The following is a 22,224-nucleotide window of genomic DNA, read 5'->3' as shown; positions in this document are numbered from 1 at the left end:
ACAACTGAACATTAGACAAATTAACGAACATAGCTACACATTATAGCATCTATTTGACAATAATTCAAAAAGGGTTTTACTCTTGCATGCACACTTTAACAACATAACAATATTACAAATGCATTGTACTTAGAGTTCAAGATCTAAGTTAGGTCGTTGATCATCATGTCGAGGAAGTTGTGGAGGACCCTCCTCTGGTTGGCTTGTAGTAGCATTTCCTCCTCCATAAAAGTTTGGTTCACCTCCTAAGGCCATTTGTGGAGATAAAGCTGAATATGGTTGTGGAGTAGCCGGTACATGAGGATTCAGGTGACTAAGTGTCTGCATCTGCATGCCATGGAAACCTTGAGTTGTTAGTGGAGTGAATGTTGCAGCTTGGTGAATGACTTGTTCATAACTTGCATTCATTGGCCAAGTGTCATTGATGAAGTCTTGAGAGTCTATCATGGCTTGGAAGTCCATTGGTTGATGTGAGGTACCTAAACCATACAATAAATTGTTTGAGTCATTGAAAAAAAGGCATTAAGGGAAGGAAAAATAGTTGACCTTGCTAAGAGGTTCTTACATGGAACTGACTCTTCTTGCATTGGTTGACACAAAGGAGAAAACATTGAGGGATTAAGGTTAGACATGAAATTTGTTGGCCATGGTTGATGACGTTCTTGTATAAGAGATAACTCAACAAAGTTGTTACTAGACCTTCCATACATTGAGTCTCTTACCTCTGACTGAGGCTTAAGACGCAGATCTGCAAGATTAATAATGTCATTTGGCCTTGCTTGGCGCACATTATATGACTGAGTGATGTTTTTGCTTGATATGCATGAAGTTGGATCTTCTTGCATTGATTGGTACTTAGGGAGGTTATTGCTAGGCAATGTCATGGTGTTTTCTATCCCTGGTTGTTGCATCATTGATAATCCACCACTACTTAATGATATGGATCTTGTTGGTCTTGGTTGAGGCCCTGAAATCACATGTGTTGGATGAACAATAGGAGGCAAATTACAAGAGCTTCCAATGGTAGAAAAACTGCTAGAGCTTCTTGTAGAAAACATGTTTGGCATGTTAGTGGCGGTATTCCACTGTATTGTATTATTATTAATGTTGCTGCAACTGTTAACTCCTAAGTTATGTATGTTATAGTTCTCTTGAACAGGTCCAAGCAAAGTAGAAACATCTTCATTTGGAGCAACCATTTTTCCTTTTGAGAGGGTTCTAGCATCCATAGTTTCATTTTTATTGGAGCTCCCTCCTTGCCCAGTCTCAAAAAAGATGTTGCTCAAAAGAGCAGCAGCACAAGCATGCCAATTTTCTTTTGTAATGATCTTGTTTCTCTGATGAGGTCTATCCCTCATAAGAACTCTGCCAACATTATTGGTGTTGACATTTATTTTTTCTCGAGTTGCAGAATAGGGAATAGTGAGTGACCTATTGAGTAAGGGAAAGGAAATAGGAAAGGTCTTAGCATTGAAAGAAACTGGATTTGTTGGTGCTTTCGGAGTTGGTTGGTGCATGCTCTGAGTTCTTGAAACATTTTGATTAATGTTGAATGGCTTATCCTGTAGTGCTGCTAGTTTCTTAGCTGCAACATTTTCAACAACTGGTCCCAAGCCCTTCCCAAATCGCAGAAGACTTTCTTTGTAGTTAATTGTATTTTCATTCAACTGCAATACCAACATGCATTATTAGAATTATAATAGTTTTTATAATACAAAATTTGAAATTGGGATTCATATTAAATGATGAAGATATACAACTACATAGGAGTAATATTATCTCATCAGTTGAAGAGTTATATGAAAGTAGTATAAGGAATTAATACTAGAGTATCATGTTTGTCTTTCAAATATGTAGCCATCAACTAAAATTTTATGTATAGTGTGCATAATCTGTAATAAAAAAGTTTTATGAGCTATTGTAATTCTATTTGTTGTACTACTTTATTCCACATCCATTGTGTTTTATACATTTTATAATTGTTAATAATTTACTATTAGCTTGTATGGTTGTTTTTAAATCACTAACTTATATAGTGCATGGAGAAAAATAGAACTTACTTGAATGTTAGCCTTCTTATTAGCATCCAAGACATCAGAAAACAAAGGATTATTTGGAGGCCAATACAAGTCTCTTTTTTGTGCTTCAGTAGAATTTCTACTCTCTATACAAAAGGGAAACACAATTAGTTGATCTTATTCCTTCAAAAAAATAAAAGAGAAAATAAATTAAAATGTTAAAATAGTTATGATTTACAATATTTTATAACTGACATAATGAATAAAATGAGGATTAATACTATGTAAAGGCAAGTAACAAGTTTTTCTAAGATGGAGACACAAAACATAATGGTTAAGATTATATGAATGTTGAATGAAGACCATGTTTTCATACCACTTTGTTTAGGAGCAACCTTCCTTGGAGTTCTTTGTTGTCCTTTTTGTACCTTTCTATTTGGGCATTTTTGGCTTTGTGAAAAACCTATGTGAGAATGTTGAGAGTCAACACTTAGAGCCTCAAAAGTCCACTTTGCATATCTACTGATATCATATGCCTGAAAGAAGTTAATTTTATCAAATATTATTCAAAATTTTATTGGGAATAAGTTTGAATAACATGAACCTTTCTATTTTATTTGGTCATACCACTTCATGGTATTTTGATCTTTCAGAATGAACACTAGTTGCATTGGAGCATATTAGAAATATATCACGCTGCACATCATTGAAAGTATGAGTGGTGAAATTCTAAAACTGAAAAAAATAAATGTGTATGATAATAATTCTAAAAATAAGAGTTAGGTGTGATGATTTCAAACCTTGAATTGTTCAAGGTCTGTGTACATGCCTTCATGAAGTTTGGCCCTCATGGTAGCAAAATCCATTGGTTGCTTCACAATTTGGTAGCAGTTTTCCACCTTTTAAAATAATTATTCAACATAACTAACAAAGCTCAATGATCAAATGGGAAAGAGGTTATTTCAAATTAAAGGTAAAAAACCAACCATAGTATGATTAACTGGTTCAGCAAATAGTTCATCTAGGTCCCTCCTGCACATTTGAAAAGTTTTATAATTATCTATACAATGATATTTTCTAGTAAGACATTTATAAGTAAACATCATATATTTCATTCAATTATGAATATTTGAAAACATCATGAACTAAGTTGGTTTTCACCTTTGCAAAAAGTCGATAATTATCTCAAGGATGTTCTTTAGTGACATACCACTCAAAGATGATTCTGCATGTGATAAGTACAACAATTATTATCATAAGCACAATATTTGACAATTACAATTGTGAAATCTACTTGATTCCTTTTTGGGATTAGTTATGAACGTACCATTTGTTCCTGAACAACTTGCTTTTTGTGATTGTCTTGCTATTTCCTGTATTGACTTTGATGTGGCAAGATAGTAAGAAAAAAAGTAAATAAACAGAGAAAACAGAGCATGTGGTCGTATCAAATATTCATTGTACATACAAAAAGACTATGAGTTTGTCACAAGAAAAAAAAAACTACAACAACACAAGTATTATATCAATTCTTCCTTGAAGTAATCTTAAATTTGGTACTTTAGCAAATTTACTAAAAAAAATTATCATAGAAATACATTCAACTAGTATTTATTAGAAAAAAAGTGGATGTTGGATTTTTTAAGAACAATGTGCATGTATAAAAAGAAATAAGTAAGAAATTACACTTCAAAAGCACCATCAATCTTTTACATTCTTTCATACACTACAAGAAAATTATTAAATAATAATCAAATTCAGAGACAAAAAATAATCAGTCACTATATTAATTAAATTAGATACTATTTTAGAGACTAAAACATTATCGGTATCTAAAGTAGTCTCTATTATTAATAAAAATTTATAAAATAGTTTCTAAATTGATATTTAAATTAGCTACCAAATTTTTAACTACTAATATTTTATATGCTAATAGAGACTAACTTAGAATCTAAGATATTAATAACTAAAACCTTGATATCTAATTTAAATACCAATTAAAAAACTATTTTATAAATTTTTATTAATAATAGAAACCACTTTAGATACCGATCATTTTTTAGTCTCTAAATAATATCTAGTGACTAATTATTTTTTATTTTTAAATTTGATTACTATTTAATTTTTTCTTGTAATGAGATAAAAAAAATTATTTAAGTCAAGCAAATAGTCTTCTAATATGTTCTTCATTCAAGAAATGAAATTTTATATATCATTTGCTTTAACAAGACACTAAAAAATCAAAAAAAAAAAAGATACACACCTTGATTGAAGAAACTAATTGACAAAATTCTTTGTTCTTGAGTGCCTTCTTTGTTGGGCCTTCTTCATTATTAAAGTCACTTAAGTCATCCCATACTTCCATTTTTGTTTTTCCTTTTCCTTTGTTTTTTACATCATGATTGACTGATTTGTTCTTCCTTTCCAAAGCTATAGCTAATTTTCTCTCTTTTTCCACTTCTTTCTTCTCTTCCAAAGCAACAATTCTGCTACTTTTTCTTCTGTCCATGTATTCAACATCCTCTTCAAATCTTATGTGTTTCTTTTTAGAACCTGTATATATCAAAACATGCATTTCAGAAGCTACATTTCGTATTGTACATTCTATTTAGTCATTAGTTTCAATATCATTTTTTTTTCTTGGAGATTCTGTCAATTTTAATATAAAAAGGTATTGTTGAATGACACATACAAAAATTTACTCATCATATAAACCTCCCACACTTCCTTTAGTATATTTTCACACAAAATTAAATTTGAGATAATAATTTTAGTCTTTCATTAAGATTTTGAATAGTTGTCTTGAATTCAACTTGATTATTTTTCACCCTTTCTCAGGGAAAAGCAATAAAAAAAATCTCAATCATGTTTAGAAATCAAATCATTCATATAATAAACAAAAACGAATCTTTAGACATTTGATGTTTTTCTCTTTGAATTATATCTCAATTTTAGTGACTATTTTTATGTAAGATCTTCAATACATAAGGTGGAGGAGGGAACATCTCAAGTTCCAAAAAAAAAATCCAATTATGGATAACACAATAAATCCAATACTAAATACAATTGTACGAAATGTGATTTTAAGCTTAATTCAACCACTCAATATCCACTTGTGAAGTAGAATTTATTCTTTATTTATGACTATAATTTGTCGATATGAGATTTTCAACAATAACATCTCCTAAAAATAAATAAAAAACTTTAAAGTGAAAAAAAAATGAAAAATCAATTAAAAATAATAATAAAAGAACCATACACATTTTGATTTTCGACGAGAACTTTAAGATAAATTAGGGTATAAAAATGAGGGGAGAAAATAACACAAATTTAAAAAACAAATCTTAAAAAAAATTATTGGTAAATGAAAATAAAAATTAATCAAGGAAAAAAAACTATATATGTTTTTCATTCCAACAAAATCTCTAGCTAAATGTTTTTAGAGAATGACTAAGAAGCATACCCATTTTGTGAGATTAGACGTCAACCTGGATAAAGATTCACACAATAAAAAATCATTAGCACATCATAACAAAGAATAACACTAATTTTCAAGTGATATAAGGAAGGTGAAAGTTAAAAAATTAACCAAAGTCACCACTTACCAAAGAGAGAGTAAGTAAGAAGAAGAAAGAACCTATTCTTTTGAAAGCTTGAAATGTTCCAAGTTTCAGAAATCTCTAACTTTTCTGAGCATGCAAGAACGTTACCACAATCAATTGATAGCTTATGAGTCTTGAGACAGAATAAAGTGATTTTTATGTGATTAGAATGACTGGAAGTTAGTACCATTGTCGGTCATAGGTTCAGCAATGGTATAACGTAAGTTTGACAGCTGGTTAATCATTAAATTCTCCATTTAAAATATGTTCAAGTTTATATATTAGAATTAATAAAATAATAAAAATATTAAATGCAAACTATTTTGTTTTATTTCTTTTAATTCAAAACTTCTTACATCACAACAAAGTAGTGTGATTCAACTATTAATAAGTGATTCTAGGAAATAGAAAATTGTACAAGTTTTTTTTTTTTTATAAAAAGTTTTTATGTTAGACATCACTATATTATTTGACATTTAAGTTAGGGTGACACGTAGTAACAACAATCATTTGTCATCATATGAAAAACGTATTAAAAAAAATAAAAATAAAATAAAAAAAAATAAAAAAATATGGAGAGACTAGACCAAAACTTATATGTTAACAAAAACGATACATAGGTAGAAAATTGGACAAGATTGTTAGACATCACTATATTACTTGACATCTCAGCTAGGCTGATACCTCAAGTAACAACAATCATTTGTCATCACATGAAAAACTTATTATTAAAAAAAAGAAAAAAAAATACAAAAATATGGAGAGACTAGACCAAAACCCATATGTTAACAAAAACGATACATAGGTAGAAAATTGAACAAGATTATTAGACATCACTATATTACTTGACATCTCAGCTAGGCTGACACTTCAAGTAACAACAATCATTTGTCATCACATGAAAAACGTATTATTAAAGAAAAAGAAATAAAATACAAAAATATAGAAAAATTAGACCAAAATCCATATGTTAACAAAAACGATAATAGGTAAAAAAATTGGACAAGACTAAAATGAGTTAAAAATAAAATTTAGCAATGTTGGACTACTATTATAAAATATTTAGTAAAAAAAATTGTCATAAGAGAAAAAAAGAAGCTCAAATAATCTATGGATTTAACAAACAACAATATTTGGTAGCCTTTGACGATCAAATCGGTGTTTGAACCAAATTTTAGTCACTATTACAATTTCACTATTGCTTTTGTGACTATATTATATAAATTTTTATACAAGTGAGAACATTCTTTAAGTAACTATTTTGTTATAGATTTTTTTTTTTTTTTGCGACTGAAAAATTCAGTCAGTATGTTGAAAATTCAAATTAACATCAAATATGAATAAGTAACTAATAACGCTGACAAAAAAAATAGTTATTAGTTCAGTTGCTAATATCAATAGCAACTCATTTTTTTTTTTTAATTTTGAGATCGATTATATCAATATCTAAATGAATAATTTTAGTTTAAAAATATTTTTTATTGTTGATTTCATGTTTTTTTTTCTAGTAGTATTTTATGACATAAGTACTAAAAAATATTTAATTCACAAAATTTTATTTCCCATTAACTATGCATACATAGAACATTTACATAAAAGAAATATAGCTAATTACTCAATTAGTTATCTTTTTTATTGACATACAATTATCATGTATATTAAAAGAAATAAATTTTATTTTCTTTATAATGGTATTATTAAATAATGATTTAATTAAGTTTGAATGATTTTATAAATTTGAATACGTTTAAAGTAAATTATTATTAAAAAAATTGTTCTATTAACAGTTTAAAATATTTATTATTACTATTTAAGTATTATGTGGTTTGATTTTGCCATCAGCGTAATCGTAACTTCCATCTTTTTCTTTCCAACTTGATTAGTTCAAGTTTTTTTTTATCTAATATCTCCAAATTCGTTAATCAACTCGCTATTAAAAAAACTAACAAGTTAAAGGATGAATTAAGTGTTTAAAAAAATATGAATTATGTTAAAGATAAAAAGATAGAAATAATAATCATGCAATTATGTTAATAGAAAATAACTTAAATAAAAAAATATTTTTTAAATACTAAATAAAATAATTTTTAATCATGTTAATACCAAAGAATTTAAATAAAAATAATAATAAATATTTAAAATACTAAATAAAATATTTTTTAATAAAAATTGAATTAAAAATACTTAAATTTACAAGTTGCTTATAATATAGTCTTGGAATAGAAGTGGTAGAATTGAAATGGCAGTTGGACATTTTATTATTAAAAATAAAAGAGTAAATAAAAATTTAGTTATTTAGGTTTCATCTTAAAATAATCAATCTCTCTAAAAACTTATTTTTTTTTCTTTTGTCTTCTCTTTAATATTTTGATCTCTCTCATCAATTTGATGGAGTCCACCATCAAATTCATGGCAGTGAATACTATAAGATTGTTCAATCAGAATCTTTAACAGAATTAATTCATTTTTGTTCTACTCTTTGAATCAATTTTTGAACTTGTCAGGTTTGTCTCTGCATAGATTTTACATGTGACTTTTTTAACTTTAAGGTTAATCTTTGTTAGCTCAGGGTCCTAGTGATATAGTTAGATTTTTTATTAGGACTTTATGGTGCAGGCTAAACTACCCTTGAATTTTTGGTAAGTTTGGAACTATTAGTAAGCATATGTTTAAGTTCAGGTAAGAGAAATTAATTTAATTTTCAATAGAACCCTAGGTTAGAAGATCTTGATGTGGGTGTGACGAGCTATTCTTGCTCAAACAAGAATACAATGGATATATGGGTTTGTTTTTGCCCAAACAAAAAGAAATCTTGTTCGGATGAGACCCTGAAATGTAATTTATATATATATATATATATATATATATTGAAAGATTCAAATAGATAATTATATAAATTAAACAATTCTGATTGCGTATACTCTAATTACTTATAAGTAGATATGTTTCATCAAAACAATGTTTTAAAAAGTTTTTCATTGTTCTAATTCTTTTTAGTGGAAATTTAAGGTGGAATTTTGAATTTTCATTAATATTAATGCCATTCTAGATTATTCATAAATAATTTTAACGTAAAACGTGTTTATTTATTGAAAAGTAATTATTAATAAACTTTTAACGTTTTCTAAACGTACGTTGTGCAGGAAATTAAGGTGATATTTATCATATAGATAAGCTTTTAAATATCTTTGAATTGGGTAGTGGAAGATTCGTGAAAAATAAGCGGTGATTCTACCGTTACGTTGAAACAATGGGTAACCGTTTGAATAGGTTTGCATAAACTTTCCACGGACAGAAAATACGTTTTCTTATCTCTTCTCAAACATTTAATAATGTCATAATTATAAATTGATTTTATTATTGGAGATATACACTACAAATAATTAAATAATAATTAAATTTAGAAACTAAAATTAATTAGTTATTATATCAACTAAATTAAAAATTAATTTAAAAACTAAAAAATTGTTAATATTAATGTAATTTTTATTATAAATTAAATATTATAAAATAATTTTTAAATTAATATTTAAATTAACAAGTTTTAGTTACTAATATTTTAATTCAAAATTACTTTTTTTTAAAATATTAATAGAAACTAATTTATTACATAAATAGTTAATAATTAATTAATAACTTAATATTAATTTAAAAATTATTTTATAAACTTTTATTAATAATAAATATTATTTTAGATATTAATAATTTTTTAATTTATAAAATGATCTCTAATTTAATAAATATAGTGACTAATTATTTTGATCTCTAAAAATAGTTTAATAATTTTTTTTAATGATATTTAACAAAACTAACTCATAAATTAATTAATAAAAAATAAATTAACTAATAAATCATATGCTAACTATTATTTAAATAATAAATAACACTTGATAAATGTAAAATTATATAAAAATATATAACAATATAAATTTTATTATTCTATATTTTAAATAAAAATATGTTATTATGTAATTATTAATTATATTTTTAAAATAAGTTATCTTTTCTAAATTTTTTTAATGTTCTTCTTTATTTTATTTAAAAAATAATAATACACATTAAATTACATTTTTTACATTCAACTGTTTTAAAAAAAAAGTTAAGACCAGCCCATTAAATTATTTTTAAAAAGTTGAGATAATATTAAATTTAAAATAAATAAAAATTATGATTAAATTTAAATTTTTAAAAAAAATTGGATGAACATTAAAAATTTTAAAATTTGGATATGTAATTGATTTTTTTTATTTTCTTAATATACGAACTAAAGGAATAATTAAACTATTTAAAAATTATGTAGTTTTTATTTTAATATGTTATTTTATTTAAATACTTTTATCCAAATTTACGAATAATTTAAAACTTAATAAGTTTATTTTATTTTTATTTTGAACATAACAAAGTAAAAATAAGAATATATATATATATATATATAATATTTATGGTTTTTTTTTGCATTATTGAAAATGGTTGTAATGGTTTATTATTATCAAACTATAGTGTGTCGTGATTCAATATTTTTTTTTATAATGTATATGATAAGGTCAATAAATTATACACTAATTTATATGACTATAGCTCATAAGTTATTTTGGTGAACACAAAAAATGTTTAATAAAATAATTTTAATAGTTTCTTTTAGAAGTTATAACTTATAAACTACTGCTCATATGAAAATGTATTACTCAAATAAAAATTATATCACTCAAATTTATATATGCTTTTTAATTTTTAGAAAATATTTTTAAGTTCATTTAAATGAACATATTAGAATGATTTAACTTCTTAATAACTTAGTTATATCTTCAAATTATTTTTGGAGGTGTTTATGTTATGGAGATTTTTTTTATAATGACTGTTGTGTGATTTTTTTTTCTCGAACTCTTTATTGTAATTACAATTATTATGCATGTATTATATTTAGTCAATCCAACTAATTTTTTTAATTGATAACAAATAATTTGATATGTTTTTATTCTCAATTAAAAGTTATACGTTTTGATAATTTTTATTTTACATTATTTTTCAATTAATTTATGAGGTTGAATTTGTTTTAAAGAATTAAAAAGTTAAAAGAGAAAGCGATTTTTTTTCCAAACATATACTAATTTCAAAACAATATGTTTAATAGCAATTTTGTTATTTGAGTATCCTTTCTTGATATAAATGTACCTTTATTGTTCAATCAATTTGTCTCTGATTTGGCTTATTCTTTTTTGACGGAATAAAAAATTTTCGTAATGAAAAAATAAATCTTATGGAGAAGTAGAACTTAAACTATACATAAAATTTATTTTTTAAATTTTTTGAAATATTATTTTCAAGCATAAACAAAATTTTCTGACGTTAAATTTTAAAACTTAAATTCTTGCAAAAATTAGAACAGTACCAGAAACCAAATAAAAGAACATCTGAAAATTGCGTCTAACATGTTCCATATGTTTTCTCAATAACAAGTCAATTTGGGAATGGCAGAAAAAAAAAATCAAAGCTGCAAAATTTACAACGCTGTCATACTTGAACAAAGTAGTACAAAAGCACCAAAGATATGTCACATGTTGTATTGTAACAAACCAATATTATGACTGGAATGAGTCTCCACACTTAGAGATGAAGATCTAAGTTAACTTGTTCATCATTAGTATTCCTAAGAAGTTCTGGAGAAGCCTCTTGTAGAGATGGTGCTGATAATGAATTTGGTACCTGTGGAGGAACCGATTCCTGCCTTAACTGCATTTGCATGTTAGGAAAACTCTGAGTTGCTAGGGGAGTGTATGGTGCAGTCTGGTGCATGACCTGTCCAAGATTTGCCTGCATTGTGTAACTGCTGTTGTTGAAGTCTGGTGCATTCAACAAGGCTTGATATGAGGTGCCTAAACAATACAATGAAGTGTTTGAATGATTAGAAAGTTGGCAGCTAGAGAAGGCAAAAAATAGTTAACCTTGCAAGGTTCTTACCTGGAATTGAGCCTCCTTGCATTGGTTGAGACCAAGGCGTTACCCTTGAGGGAATCATGCTATACATGGGGTTTGTTTTCCATGGCTGATGCACGAGAGACAACTCTTGAAGATTGTGTCTAGGCATGTCATACATCGAGGCTCTTGGCCTTGGCTGATTCACAAGAGATGACTCAATGATGTTGCTTCTCATGCAAGACATGGTGCCTTCTAACCATGTGCTTGGCATGAGTGGTAACCCCGAAATGCTATTTCTATTGCCTGATAGCCCTGAGATTATGCTTGTTGGATGCTGAGGGGCAAACACGTTGTTGGTGTTGGTGTTGGTGCTGGTGCTGCCTCCATTGGATAACATGTATGGAATACCAGTTGAGGTATGCCACTCTCTAGTGTTGCTTGTTTTGTTAAATCCGAAGTGGATTAGGTTAGATTTCTCTTGAATAGGTCCAACAGAAGAAGACGCATTCTCAACCAGGGAATCTAGTTTGCCCTTTGAGATGCCCCTAAAGTTCCTGGTTTTATCAGTTGCAGAACCAGGAATAGTAAGTGACCTATTGTGAAAGGGAAGGCCAAGAGGAAATGTCTGAGCATTGAGAGTGTCTTGTTGTGTTGGTATCTGTGGAGTTGGTTGATGGGTAATTTGAGAACCAGAAGCATTTACCAGGAGGTTCTGGGTTGAACTGTTACCAATGCAAAGTTGTTGATGCTGAAGTGGTTCAAGTTTTTTGGCTGCAACCCTTTGAACGATTGGTCCCAAATCCTTCACAAACTGCAGAAGACTTTCTTTGTACTTAAATTGATTTTCATTCACCTAAAATAGCAGCATGCATTATGAATGGTAATAGTTTTTATAGCACAAATTCTGAAATTGGGTTCAAGGCAAGTGGTGAAGAATTGAAATAACAACTACATGGAAGTAATACTAGTTTGGAGAGTTGTGAGTGAAAGTTGTATAAGGAGTTTAGAAAGGCTATCTCACATGTCCCTTTGTCTAATTTATAGCCATCACCAAATCAAATTTTATGTACTTAGTATGATCTTCTAGTAAGGAAGTTTTATGTGCAAATATGATGACCCCATATTTTGTTCTACTATTCCATATTGAATGTTTGTGTTACTCTTTTCCCAAATATTACTCATTTACAATGAACTTGCATTGTTGTTTATAGATCAGTAACTTATATAAATGTTTGGGAGAAAAATAGAACTTACTTGAAAGTTAGGCCTATTACCACACAGGATTTCTGAAACCAGCGGCATACTTGTAGGCCTATACGTATCCCTCTTTTCAACTTCTGTAAGATAAGCAACATTTGTTTCCCTGTATTAACAAGCCTTGATTTGCTGGAATAACAACTACTAATTTTCTTTACTCACATATTGCTACTTTAGCTATGAATGATCATGAAGCTTTAGGGTAAGATTAAGGATGATGAAAATGATGTTAACATATATAACAGTGGTTAAGACTACATGTGTATGAAATGAGGAGCAGGTCTCATACCAGTAGAATCCCTCTGTGAGATCTTTTGTTCCCCATTTTTTGGCTTTCTACCTGGGCGTCTCTTGGTAAGGGAAGATTCCAAGTCAATATATTGAGGAACAACATCTAGAGCCTCAAAAATGCACTTAGCATGCCTACTAATCTCTTCACCCTGAAAGAAAATAGTTGAACAAAACTAGTTTAAAGTTTCAGTGAATAAACTTAAATAGCTCAAAGCTTTCTCTATTTTATTTGGTCATACCACTTCATGATATATTGAAGTTCTGGGATTAACATTCTTTGCATTTGAGCATATTAGAAGGATATCACGCTGTAAATCATTGAAATAAAATAAAGCATTAGTTAAATAAAGAGGTCAGAAAGGTTTAGAAACACATGTATATAGCTATCTTAGCATTATTTGGTAGCAGTCAATTCAAGTACAGTGTGTAAATGGTGAGATCAAGAGTAACAAAATAAATATATGAAGATGTTTTTGCACTATTCCTATCTAGAGTTTGTAAAAATGAAATTTGAGAAACTGTGAAAACAAATGATTTTCAAACCTTGAAGAGGTTGAGTTCTGTATACATGTTCTCATGAAGCTTGGCTCTCACTGTAGCAAAATCCATTGGCTGCTTCACAATTTCATAGTAATTCTTCACCTTCACAGCCAGTATTCAACATAACTGATTACCAAAACTCAATATCAAACACAAAAGAACTAACTAAATAAATCTTCAAAGTTAAAGAAAAACAAACCACATCAGGATTAATTGGTTCAGCAAATAGCTCATCTGGGTCCTTCCTACACATTCAAAAAACTTTATAATTATTTATAATGAATAAATTCAGTGATATCTTTGTAATGGAACATAATATAGGTCTTCAATTTCAACTCAATTAAAAATAATTATAAATTAATATGGTTTTCACCTTTGTAAAAAATCCACAATAATCTCAAGGATGTTCTTCAATGGTATACCATTCAATGGTGAGTCTGCATGTAAAATGTCCCGTGATTGTTATTGTAAACATAACATTTTACAGGTGCAACTACAAAATATACTTGTACTTTTTGAGATAGTTATAAGCATACCATTTGTTCTTGAAGTGGATTGTCTTCCTAATTCCTGTAATGAATTTGAAGTGGCAGAAAATTTGATAAAAAAACTAATCAGAAGCTTATAAAGGGTTTAATTGGACAAGTGTGATATCAAATTTTCATTAAGGAAACTTAAACTCAGTATTTCCACAGATTTACTAAATTTTTTGGAGATGAAATTACATTGAACTGGTATTTGTCATGAAAGAAGTGAATAATGACAAAGATGTTTTGTTGAGACAAATACTATATAGATGCATAAAGGAGACAAAGAAATTAACCAATACTAAGCATAATCATTTGTTTGCTTTAGAGAAACAAATGGCCTCACTTATTTAGTTAAATGGTTGAGACAAAAAGCAAAGCAAAATACAAACAATTTATTTAGAATTAGCTGTTTTTAGTCTCTAAGAGTGAATTTGATTTCTGTATTCAATATTAAAAAAAAAGTAAAAATCATTTTTATCCATGTGATTTGAAAAACATGTAATTTAACTTCTTGAATTTACATTTTAGGAACTAAAAACAGTTTTGAAAATCCATTACAATTTTAAAACTTGGCATTTAAGAACTAAATCTATTTTTTTTAAATATTAAGACGGGCCACTAAAAAAATGAATAAAACCAAATTTATCTTAAAATTTAAGTAATACAAACATAATTATATCTTTTTATACTATTATTTACTTGGTTTTTTATATCTAAATTTTGATGTTTTGGTGTTTGGATGTTTTTAAAGTGATCAGGATTCTTAGAAACAATCAGAATTTTTTAATTCCTTAGAATAAGGAGAGTTAATAAATTGTTTTATTTTCGTTAATATAGAATCTTGATTTAGGTATTGATATGGAGTAAAACACGATGTTAATAAGGTAATACCTACTTGTTAGTCATTGGAGGTTTGGGTATTCACTTTTGATTTATAGTGGTACTTGACCAAATATGCATTTGAAGTAGTTGTACTGTAAATGCTTTAATTAAGTTGATTAGAAGTCGAATGAATTTGAGATAAGATTGTATATTGAAGTGTATATTAGATTATTTTGAGTTAATGTGACAAATTTTGTATGACTTATGTCCAATTTCTCCAATACCTTGTACCAAACAAATTAAATTACAAGTATTATTACTATCACTTTTAATTTCCAAGTACATAAAAGTTATTGTAGAAAACATGAAAAATACAAGAAAAGATAGTTGAATTGTGTTTTATATGACTAGTACATAAAAAATATTGTAGAAAACATGAAAAATACAAGAAAGGATAGTTGAATGGTGTTTTATGTGACTATTTAAACGATACTTTTATATGATAAGTGATATGTTGAAGTATTTTTTTAACTTCTATTTGGTAATGTGACACAACTTTGTGATGGAGGACCATCTGGAAGGACACATATTAGATCTTTAACAATGATCATGATTAAGAGGTTAGAAGAAGAAGGAGGAGCTAAAAAGACTCTCCTTTTATAGAGAATTGATTTTTTTATAGTTCTTTTAATTTTCTAATATTGTAAATTTGTACAGGGTAGTGTAGGTTTATTTTTGGTTAATTTTATAAGGTTATGTATTGTACCGAGTAGAGTATGATGTAAATAAGATAAGATAGTCTATTTTGGGTTACAATTGGGTCTACTTAGGCCCAATGCAATCCTAGATCGTCTAGGATTTTGAGAAGCATGAAGAGTGACATGGAGTGGCACCTAGGTGACAAGGAAAACATGAGCATCCAGTTGGACAATGGCAAGGAATTCGTGAGCCTCCACTTGGCAACACGTCAATGGAAAGCATCTTCATCCATTAACAACACTCCCTTGCCATCCTATGAATGAAGAGGGTTTTCTCCAACTAGAGAAGGTCATTTGTCATCCTCTAAGTGGAGAGTATTTTCTGAATTTAGGCACCAATTAGCCTATAAATAGAGGTGTTAATACACTCGTAAATGCGCTTGGATTTGATATGAAATGCTGCCAAAATTTAGCCTCATTCGCTCTCCTTTTTAGCACCTTTGTGAGTGTCTAGCTTAAAACCTTTTAGAAGTTGACTTCACCTCTTCTAAATATCTTTCCACCACTGAATGCACCTTATTCCAATATGAAAATTCATTCGTAGAGCCTTCATTTTGTATCCATCAATCCGATTAAGATGATAAAACACGAAGACATGTGCGCATGCAAGCAAGGATTGCATCACTTTATAACTTAACATATTTACTTATTTTAAAACATTTTTCAAACTTAGTTTTTCATTCACCCTCTTAAGTTAGCTCAAACGATAATAACATGCAAAGTAAAAGAGATAAGAGAAAATAAAAATGCATACAATATTTTTATATTGGTTTGTCTGTCTCAGTAGACTATATTTAGTTCTCAATTAACAAATTGAGTTCCACTAAACAGACTAATGTTGAGCAATACAAATGAGTATTTTGTGGGTTCGTAGACACTCCTAACTAACCCTTCTAAATATTTTTTGGGCTCTTATATATTATTGGCTAACCCGTAGAGTATTATTTGGACTCATAGTCACTCATAACTAACCTCTTAAGTATTGTTTGAGATCGTAGTCACTTCTAACTAAACTTTGGATTATTGTTTGGGCTTGTAGTCACTCTTGGCTAACCCCTTGAGTATTGTTAGGATCGTAATCACTCCTAACTAACCACTTGACTATTGCTTGGGATCGTAACCATTCCTAGCTAACCTCGAGTATTCTTTGAACCCAACCACTCATCGCTAAAATTGAGTATTCTTTTAACTCAATCATTCCTAACTACAACCAAATATTCTTTGAACCCATTCACTCCTGAATAAAACCAAGTATTCTTTGTCAAACAACCACTCCTAGATAAGATATGTAAATTATCTAATTAGTGATCAAACTGGTCACTGGGTTGCTCACTACAAAGGATATGATGTTTGTGCAATCTTTTAGTTTGCTACGAGTTCATTCACATTGTTCTGTTTTAAGCTTTTTTAGGCACATGAGATTTTGATAAAGTTTTAGTACTTTGCAACTTCATATCTTGTTCTTCTTCTTGAGTAATGACTTTATATAGGCACTAAAGAATGTAGTCGTTGCAAAACTATTTATGGTTGTTTAGTAGCTTTAACTCAATTCAATGTCTCTCTTGCGTCTATTGAGATTTTTTGTGAAGGATGAATTAAATGCATTTATGCAACATTAATTTCCCTTTTCTTTTTCACGCAACACCCTTGATAGTCGACAATATCTATCTCCCGAGGTTGCTTAGTCTTTTACACCAAATATGATTAAAGTACACACCGTAATGGGCAAATAGTTGGGTCAGAGTTGACATATCGCTTGAGACTTGTAGGCTTTAAATGATGTAACATCGCACTTATATGTCTGTGTTGGACACATGTGAATTGTGTCTATTCCACTAGGGATAGATCATATGTTGTTCACGCTTTCATAGAATCTTTTGTTCTTTGGCTTAATGTCTAACATTACATGTCTATTGTTGTTTTATATGTCTATTCTTTACTTGAGTCTGCACATAAATTCTTCTACTGATTTCTTCAATTATGGTTTTTGTAACTTATGTTCTTCAAGTCTTTTGTACCTTCATTTCCTAGGACATGTGTTTGTTGATGAAGTGTTTTATTCATTTAAACTTGACAAAGTCGTCTAACACTTCTTTGTATTTTCCATTAGTTGTTCTTAATTTTCCAAGTTTGCCTAATTTTGACTTATGTACTTGAATCTCACTTACATCTTGTGAGATATTGTGCTTTGTTTGTGAATAAACATCATCTTTTTATAGTCATCTAGCACCTATTTCACACTAGGTATCTCACATTAGAGGAACCAAAATTATCTTATTTTTTATGGCAAAAACTTGGGTATGAATGACAAGAATAAGATTAAGATTTTCATCTTATAGAATTTTAACCTCGATTTGCCTTATACTAGTAACCAAAGTGGTAATATTATAATAATTGTACGAGTGTCGATAGTTACTGAGAAAATAATGTTGATATGTGACATAAGTATTAAGTTAGATTATTTGGTGAAACATTTAGACTTCAATGATACACTAAGTCAAATAGACAAAGATATTATGTGAAGAAACCGATGAAGGTTCTTATACATTAATTTAAGGGTGATAGTCACCAATATTCAACTAGAAATGTAGAAATCAATTTGTTACTAGATTTTGTTAGACGAAATCTATATCAAAATAGATTACAAAACATAACAGATATTAACATACATTTGTCTTTAAGTCTAAACTTAATGTTAGTTTTCTAAATATAGTCTGTAGCTATTTACTTGAAGAGATTTTTTTATGTAACATTTGCAATGCAATTACTTAAAATCATATATTTAATTTAAACATTAGCTTAGTATTTTTGTTTAAGTTTTGATAAAAAAAACTATTTTTGTTGAAGGTTGATTTTGTAATTATACTATGACAAGATTATGTGAACTTATAGGTAAAAGAGGTGGAGGAAGTTGATAAATTTCCTATAACCATGTGTGTTTTTTTAAGTTATATTGGTGAAGTAGTTATGAATTATTTGTTTTTGTTGGAGATCCTACATCAAGTAGATATTAGGAAATTTCATAGTATATAAGTGGGTGCAAATCTCACCTCATCAGTCGGTTTTATGGAGTTGGGTTAGGCTTAAAATCCACTTGATAATAGTTTTTAAATAAATAAAAATTATAACTGACAACATTGTTAACAATGACTTCAAGATGTGAAATATACAAATCATAATTGTTATTAAATTAATGAAATAATCAAATCAGTAAAATTAAATAAGTTATATATATATATGTGTAATATTTATATTTCAGAAGTCACATTTATAATATTTTTCTTTATTTAGTTAAGATACTCAACATTAAAAAAAAAATGAAGACACACCTTGATTGAAGAAATAAGCTGATAAAATTCTTTGTTCTTGCGTCTCTTCTTGGTTGATCTCTCTTCATCTTCATTAATATTATTACACAAGTCTTCACTTTCCTCCATTGTTACCTTGCCTTTTCCTTTGTTTCTAGTGTCATAGTTGATTGAGTTGTTCTTCCTCTGTGATGCCAATTCTAGCTCTCTTTCTCTTTGTTGCTGTTGCTTCTTTTCCTCCAAAGCAATAATTCTACTACTCCTTCTTTTGTCACTACATTCTATTTCTTCTTGAGATCTCATTGCTTTTGCTTTATCCCCTTTATGCATACCACATCAATTTAAAAGATTAAACCTTATATTATACATACATTAAAAATAAATAAATGTTTTTCTTTAAAAAAAATGGTATTTCAAGAAAATTTAATAATATAGTGATACTTAACATGAAAATTTTTTATAAAAGAAAAACACAGTTCATGAAAGCAAAATAAGAGTATGGTAAATGCTCATAAAATAAATTACTCAACCATAAATTATATATGATATTCATTTATTGAAAAAATGGCTAAAGGCACATACCTATGCAGTCAAACGACATCAACCTGTGTAAAAATTGAACAAGAAAAATTCATCAGTTCTCCATAAACAATTGTATCACTAATCTCTTACACACACAAAAAATGGTAAAATTTAAATCAATTAACCAAAACCACTCATAAAAAGAGAAGAAAAAACCTACTCTTCTGAAAGCTAGAGATTTTCCAAGTTCTACAAAATCTCTTACTACTAAAGACATTGTCACATTTAGATGCTAATATATGAACAATGGGATAGGCACAAGTTCATAAACAGTTTGTAACGTAAATTTAATTAATTTTTTCATTCAATTTTGTCAAAAACATGCATTTAATTTCTCAAAAACTTTCTCAATGTGACAGAGTTGATATCATAAAATTAAATGAATTCTGATAAAAAAAAGAATAAAATATTGAACATAAGACGTTTTGTTTGTTTTTTTTTTTGTTGAAAGTCAAGAATTGTCACATGAGACCGAAAACGGATAAGGGTAATATATATAAATATATATAATGTAATAAATATTATTTTCCAATACTTAAATATTTTTTGCAGTGTTTCATTTTATAACATTTAAAATTGAATTTACCAACAAATATATATGTTTTAATTCTAGTTAACATAAAGTAGCTCAGGAGAAACTAATCATTTACAGTTCTGCAAGTAAATAATTTAGTAATGACAATTATTTTTAATTATGTTAGGCTGTCATCAAAATAAAAGTAAATAAATAAACAAAAATATGGGATTAGATTAAATTTATGTAGAACAAATAAAAGATAAAGAAACTCTCTAGAGTATTCTAAACAAATATATTGGAAGTTTAAAAAAAATTAAATAAAGACAAGAAAACGAATAAAAGAACATTATCTAATAGGTAGCTTCCATCAAACAACAAAGAACAATGGTTGAATTTCAAAAATTCAATTAGATTATTTCTTATTTATATTTGACAACCGTAATAAAATCATATGATGTTGATGCATGTCACATTATCATTGCTTTTTTTTCTTGAATTGACGCGTTTTAGACGTTATCTATTGACTCTCACTCAAATCTCAGGAAGATGTTCCGGACTCCTAAAAAAATTAAATCAATTCATGTTCACTTAATAATTCTTAATTAACACTAACTTGTTATGAAGCATTTGTCTCTAATAATTTAGTAAACATATATTTTTTTTTGTGTTTTTTTAAATAATTAATTCAAATTTTGTTTTCTCAATATTCACGTTATCAACTAAATCCTTTTACTATGTAAGAAAATAAATATTTTTTGTATTTTTTCAATAATGTTATTAAATAGTTATAGATATTCTTGTAATATATAATCAATAATAATTTCTAAACAAAGATCAATCACATAAATAACAGCAAACAGTGAATATACAACATCTTATTTCTTAAGTTATAAATTAATATTATGCAAACATAATTTCTTTCAGAAAACTTAATAGATCATTTTTAGTGGGTGAAATTTGATTGAACTCAAAATCTTACTTGAAAAAATTGAGTTTAGTATTACTTGAACTAACAATTTGATAATATATAATAAAGTGAACTAAAATTAATATTAGTTGTTATCGATACTTCAACTTTCCAATAGTTGTTGATGGCATGTGATTAAATTTAATGAGCTTAGTTGTTTTTAATGAAGAGTTAATTTTCGATACTAATGCTATTTGTCACAAAATTTTGATAAACAAATATTAATTATAATATTAAATATTATACTAATGCTTATTATACTCAGTGTCTAAAATTAATTATTTTCAAATATATTCATGAACAATAGTAATTAAAAGTAATGATTTTATGAATACAAAGTTCATTTTATAATATTTCATTTAATTAATAATTAAATATATAAATTAAAATCAATAAAAAATACGTGATTAATCTACAAGAAAATTATAAAATGATTGACTATACAAAATAATAAAATTTATATTTAATGTTTCATATTGGTTTTAAATATTACATTTAATAATAAAATAGTCTCTAATATACTATTAAATTGTTCTTTAAACAACAAAATAGTCTTGTAAAACTTAATAAAGAGATATAATTGTATAGCTTTCTACACATGGAGAGACTAAAATAAATAAAAAATTATTCATTCAAGAATTAAATTGGCAATACCTCACATATTTAAGATCAAATTAACTATTTACCTATTAAATAATTTTGTCCAAGGTGCAAATATTACATCTAATTTGAGAATCTCAGTCTTTTTTTTTTCTTAACCTTTCTACATATATATCTAGATAACTTGTGAATATCAAAAGTGATTTTTGTTTATGTTTTTGAAAGTACAAAAAAAAATTCAAATTTTAAAGTTTATATAGGTAGCATATCCAATACACACTTTAAATTTGGATATACTAATTGAAAAACATGAGAAAAATATAAGGAAAAAAAACTAAAACCACTCTCAATTTCACCTCACCCACATACACCATTGCACCATCTTCTCTACTCTAACAAATAAATATTAATAATTTTACACTAAAAAGGTAATTATTAAATCAATTAATATTTTAATTATATTATTTTTTCAACTTTAAGTATGTCAAGATAACATCATAATCAGATCAATCATTG

At 27.5% G+C, this 22,224-nt stretch overlaps 2 protein-coding genes across 2 annotated transcripts; both read right to left on the bottom strand.

Annotated features, from left to right (window-relative positions):
* Window positions 1–479: 479 nt before the first annotated feature.
* Window positions 480–4,593, bottom strand: LOC150027317 (uncharacterized). Its single transcript, XM_090303931.1, has 9 exons — window positions 4,282–4,593; window positions 3,346–3,400; window positions 3,180–3,243; window positions 3,005–3,050; window positions 2,819–2,917; window positions 2,646–2,714; window positions 2,365–2,554; window positions 2,061–2,149; window positions 480–1,667 (listed from the first exon to the last, which is right to left on the bottom strand). The coding sequence occupies exons 1-9, from the start codon at window positions 4,591–4,593 to the stop codon at window positions 480–482; spliced, it is 2,112 nt and encodes a 703-aa protein (XP_090160057.1).
* Window positions 4,594–11,161: 6,568 nt separating this feature from the next.
* Window positions 11,162–19,372, bottom strand: LOC137833499 (uncharacterized). Its single transcript, XM_090303930.1, has 10 exons — window positions 19,064–19,372; window positions 14,161–14,203; window positions 13,998–14,061; window positions 13,824–13,869; window positions 13,628–13,726; window positions 13,324–13,392; window positions 13,083–13,233; window positions 12,791–12,873; window positions 11,579–12,389; window positions 11,162–11,493 (listed from the first exon to the last, which is right to left on the bottom strand). The coding sequence occupies exons 1-10, from the start codon at window positions 19,370–19,372 to the stop codon at window positions 11,225–11,227; spliced, it is 1,944 nt and encodes a 647-aa protein (XP_090160056.1). The 3' UTR covers window positions 11,162–11,224.
* Window positions 19,373–22,224: the final 2,852 nt, after the last annotated feature.

Source organism: Phaseolus vulgaris, chromosome 6, assembly GCF_051622355.1.
Source record: "Phaseolus vulgaris cultivar YP4 chromosome 6, ASM5162235v1, whole genome shotgun sequence".
Lineage (NCBI taxonomy): Eukaryota > Viridiplantae > Streptophyta > Magnoliopsida > Fabales > Fabaceae > Phaseolus > Phaseolus vulgaris.
Note: the sequence above shows the minus strand (reverse complement) of the source record. Positions and strands in the feature narration are given on the sequence as shown.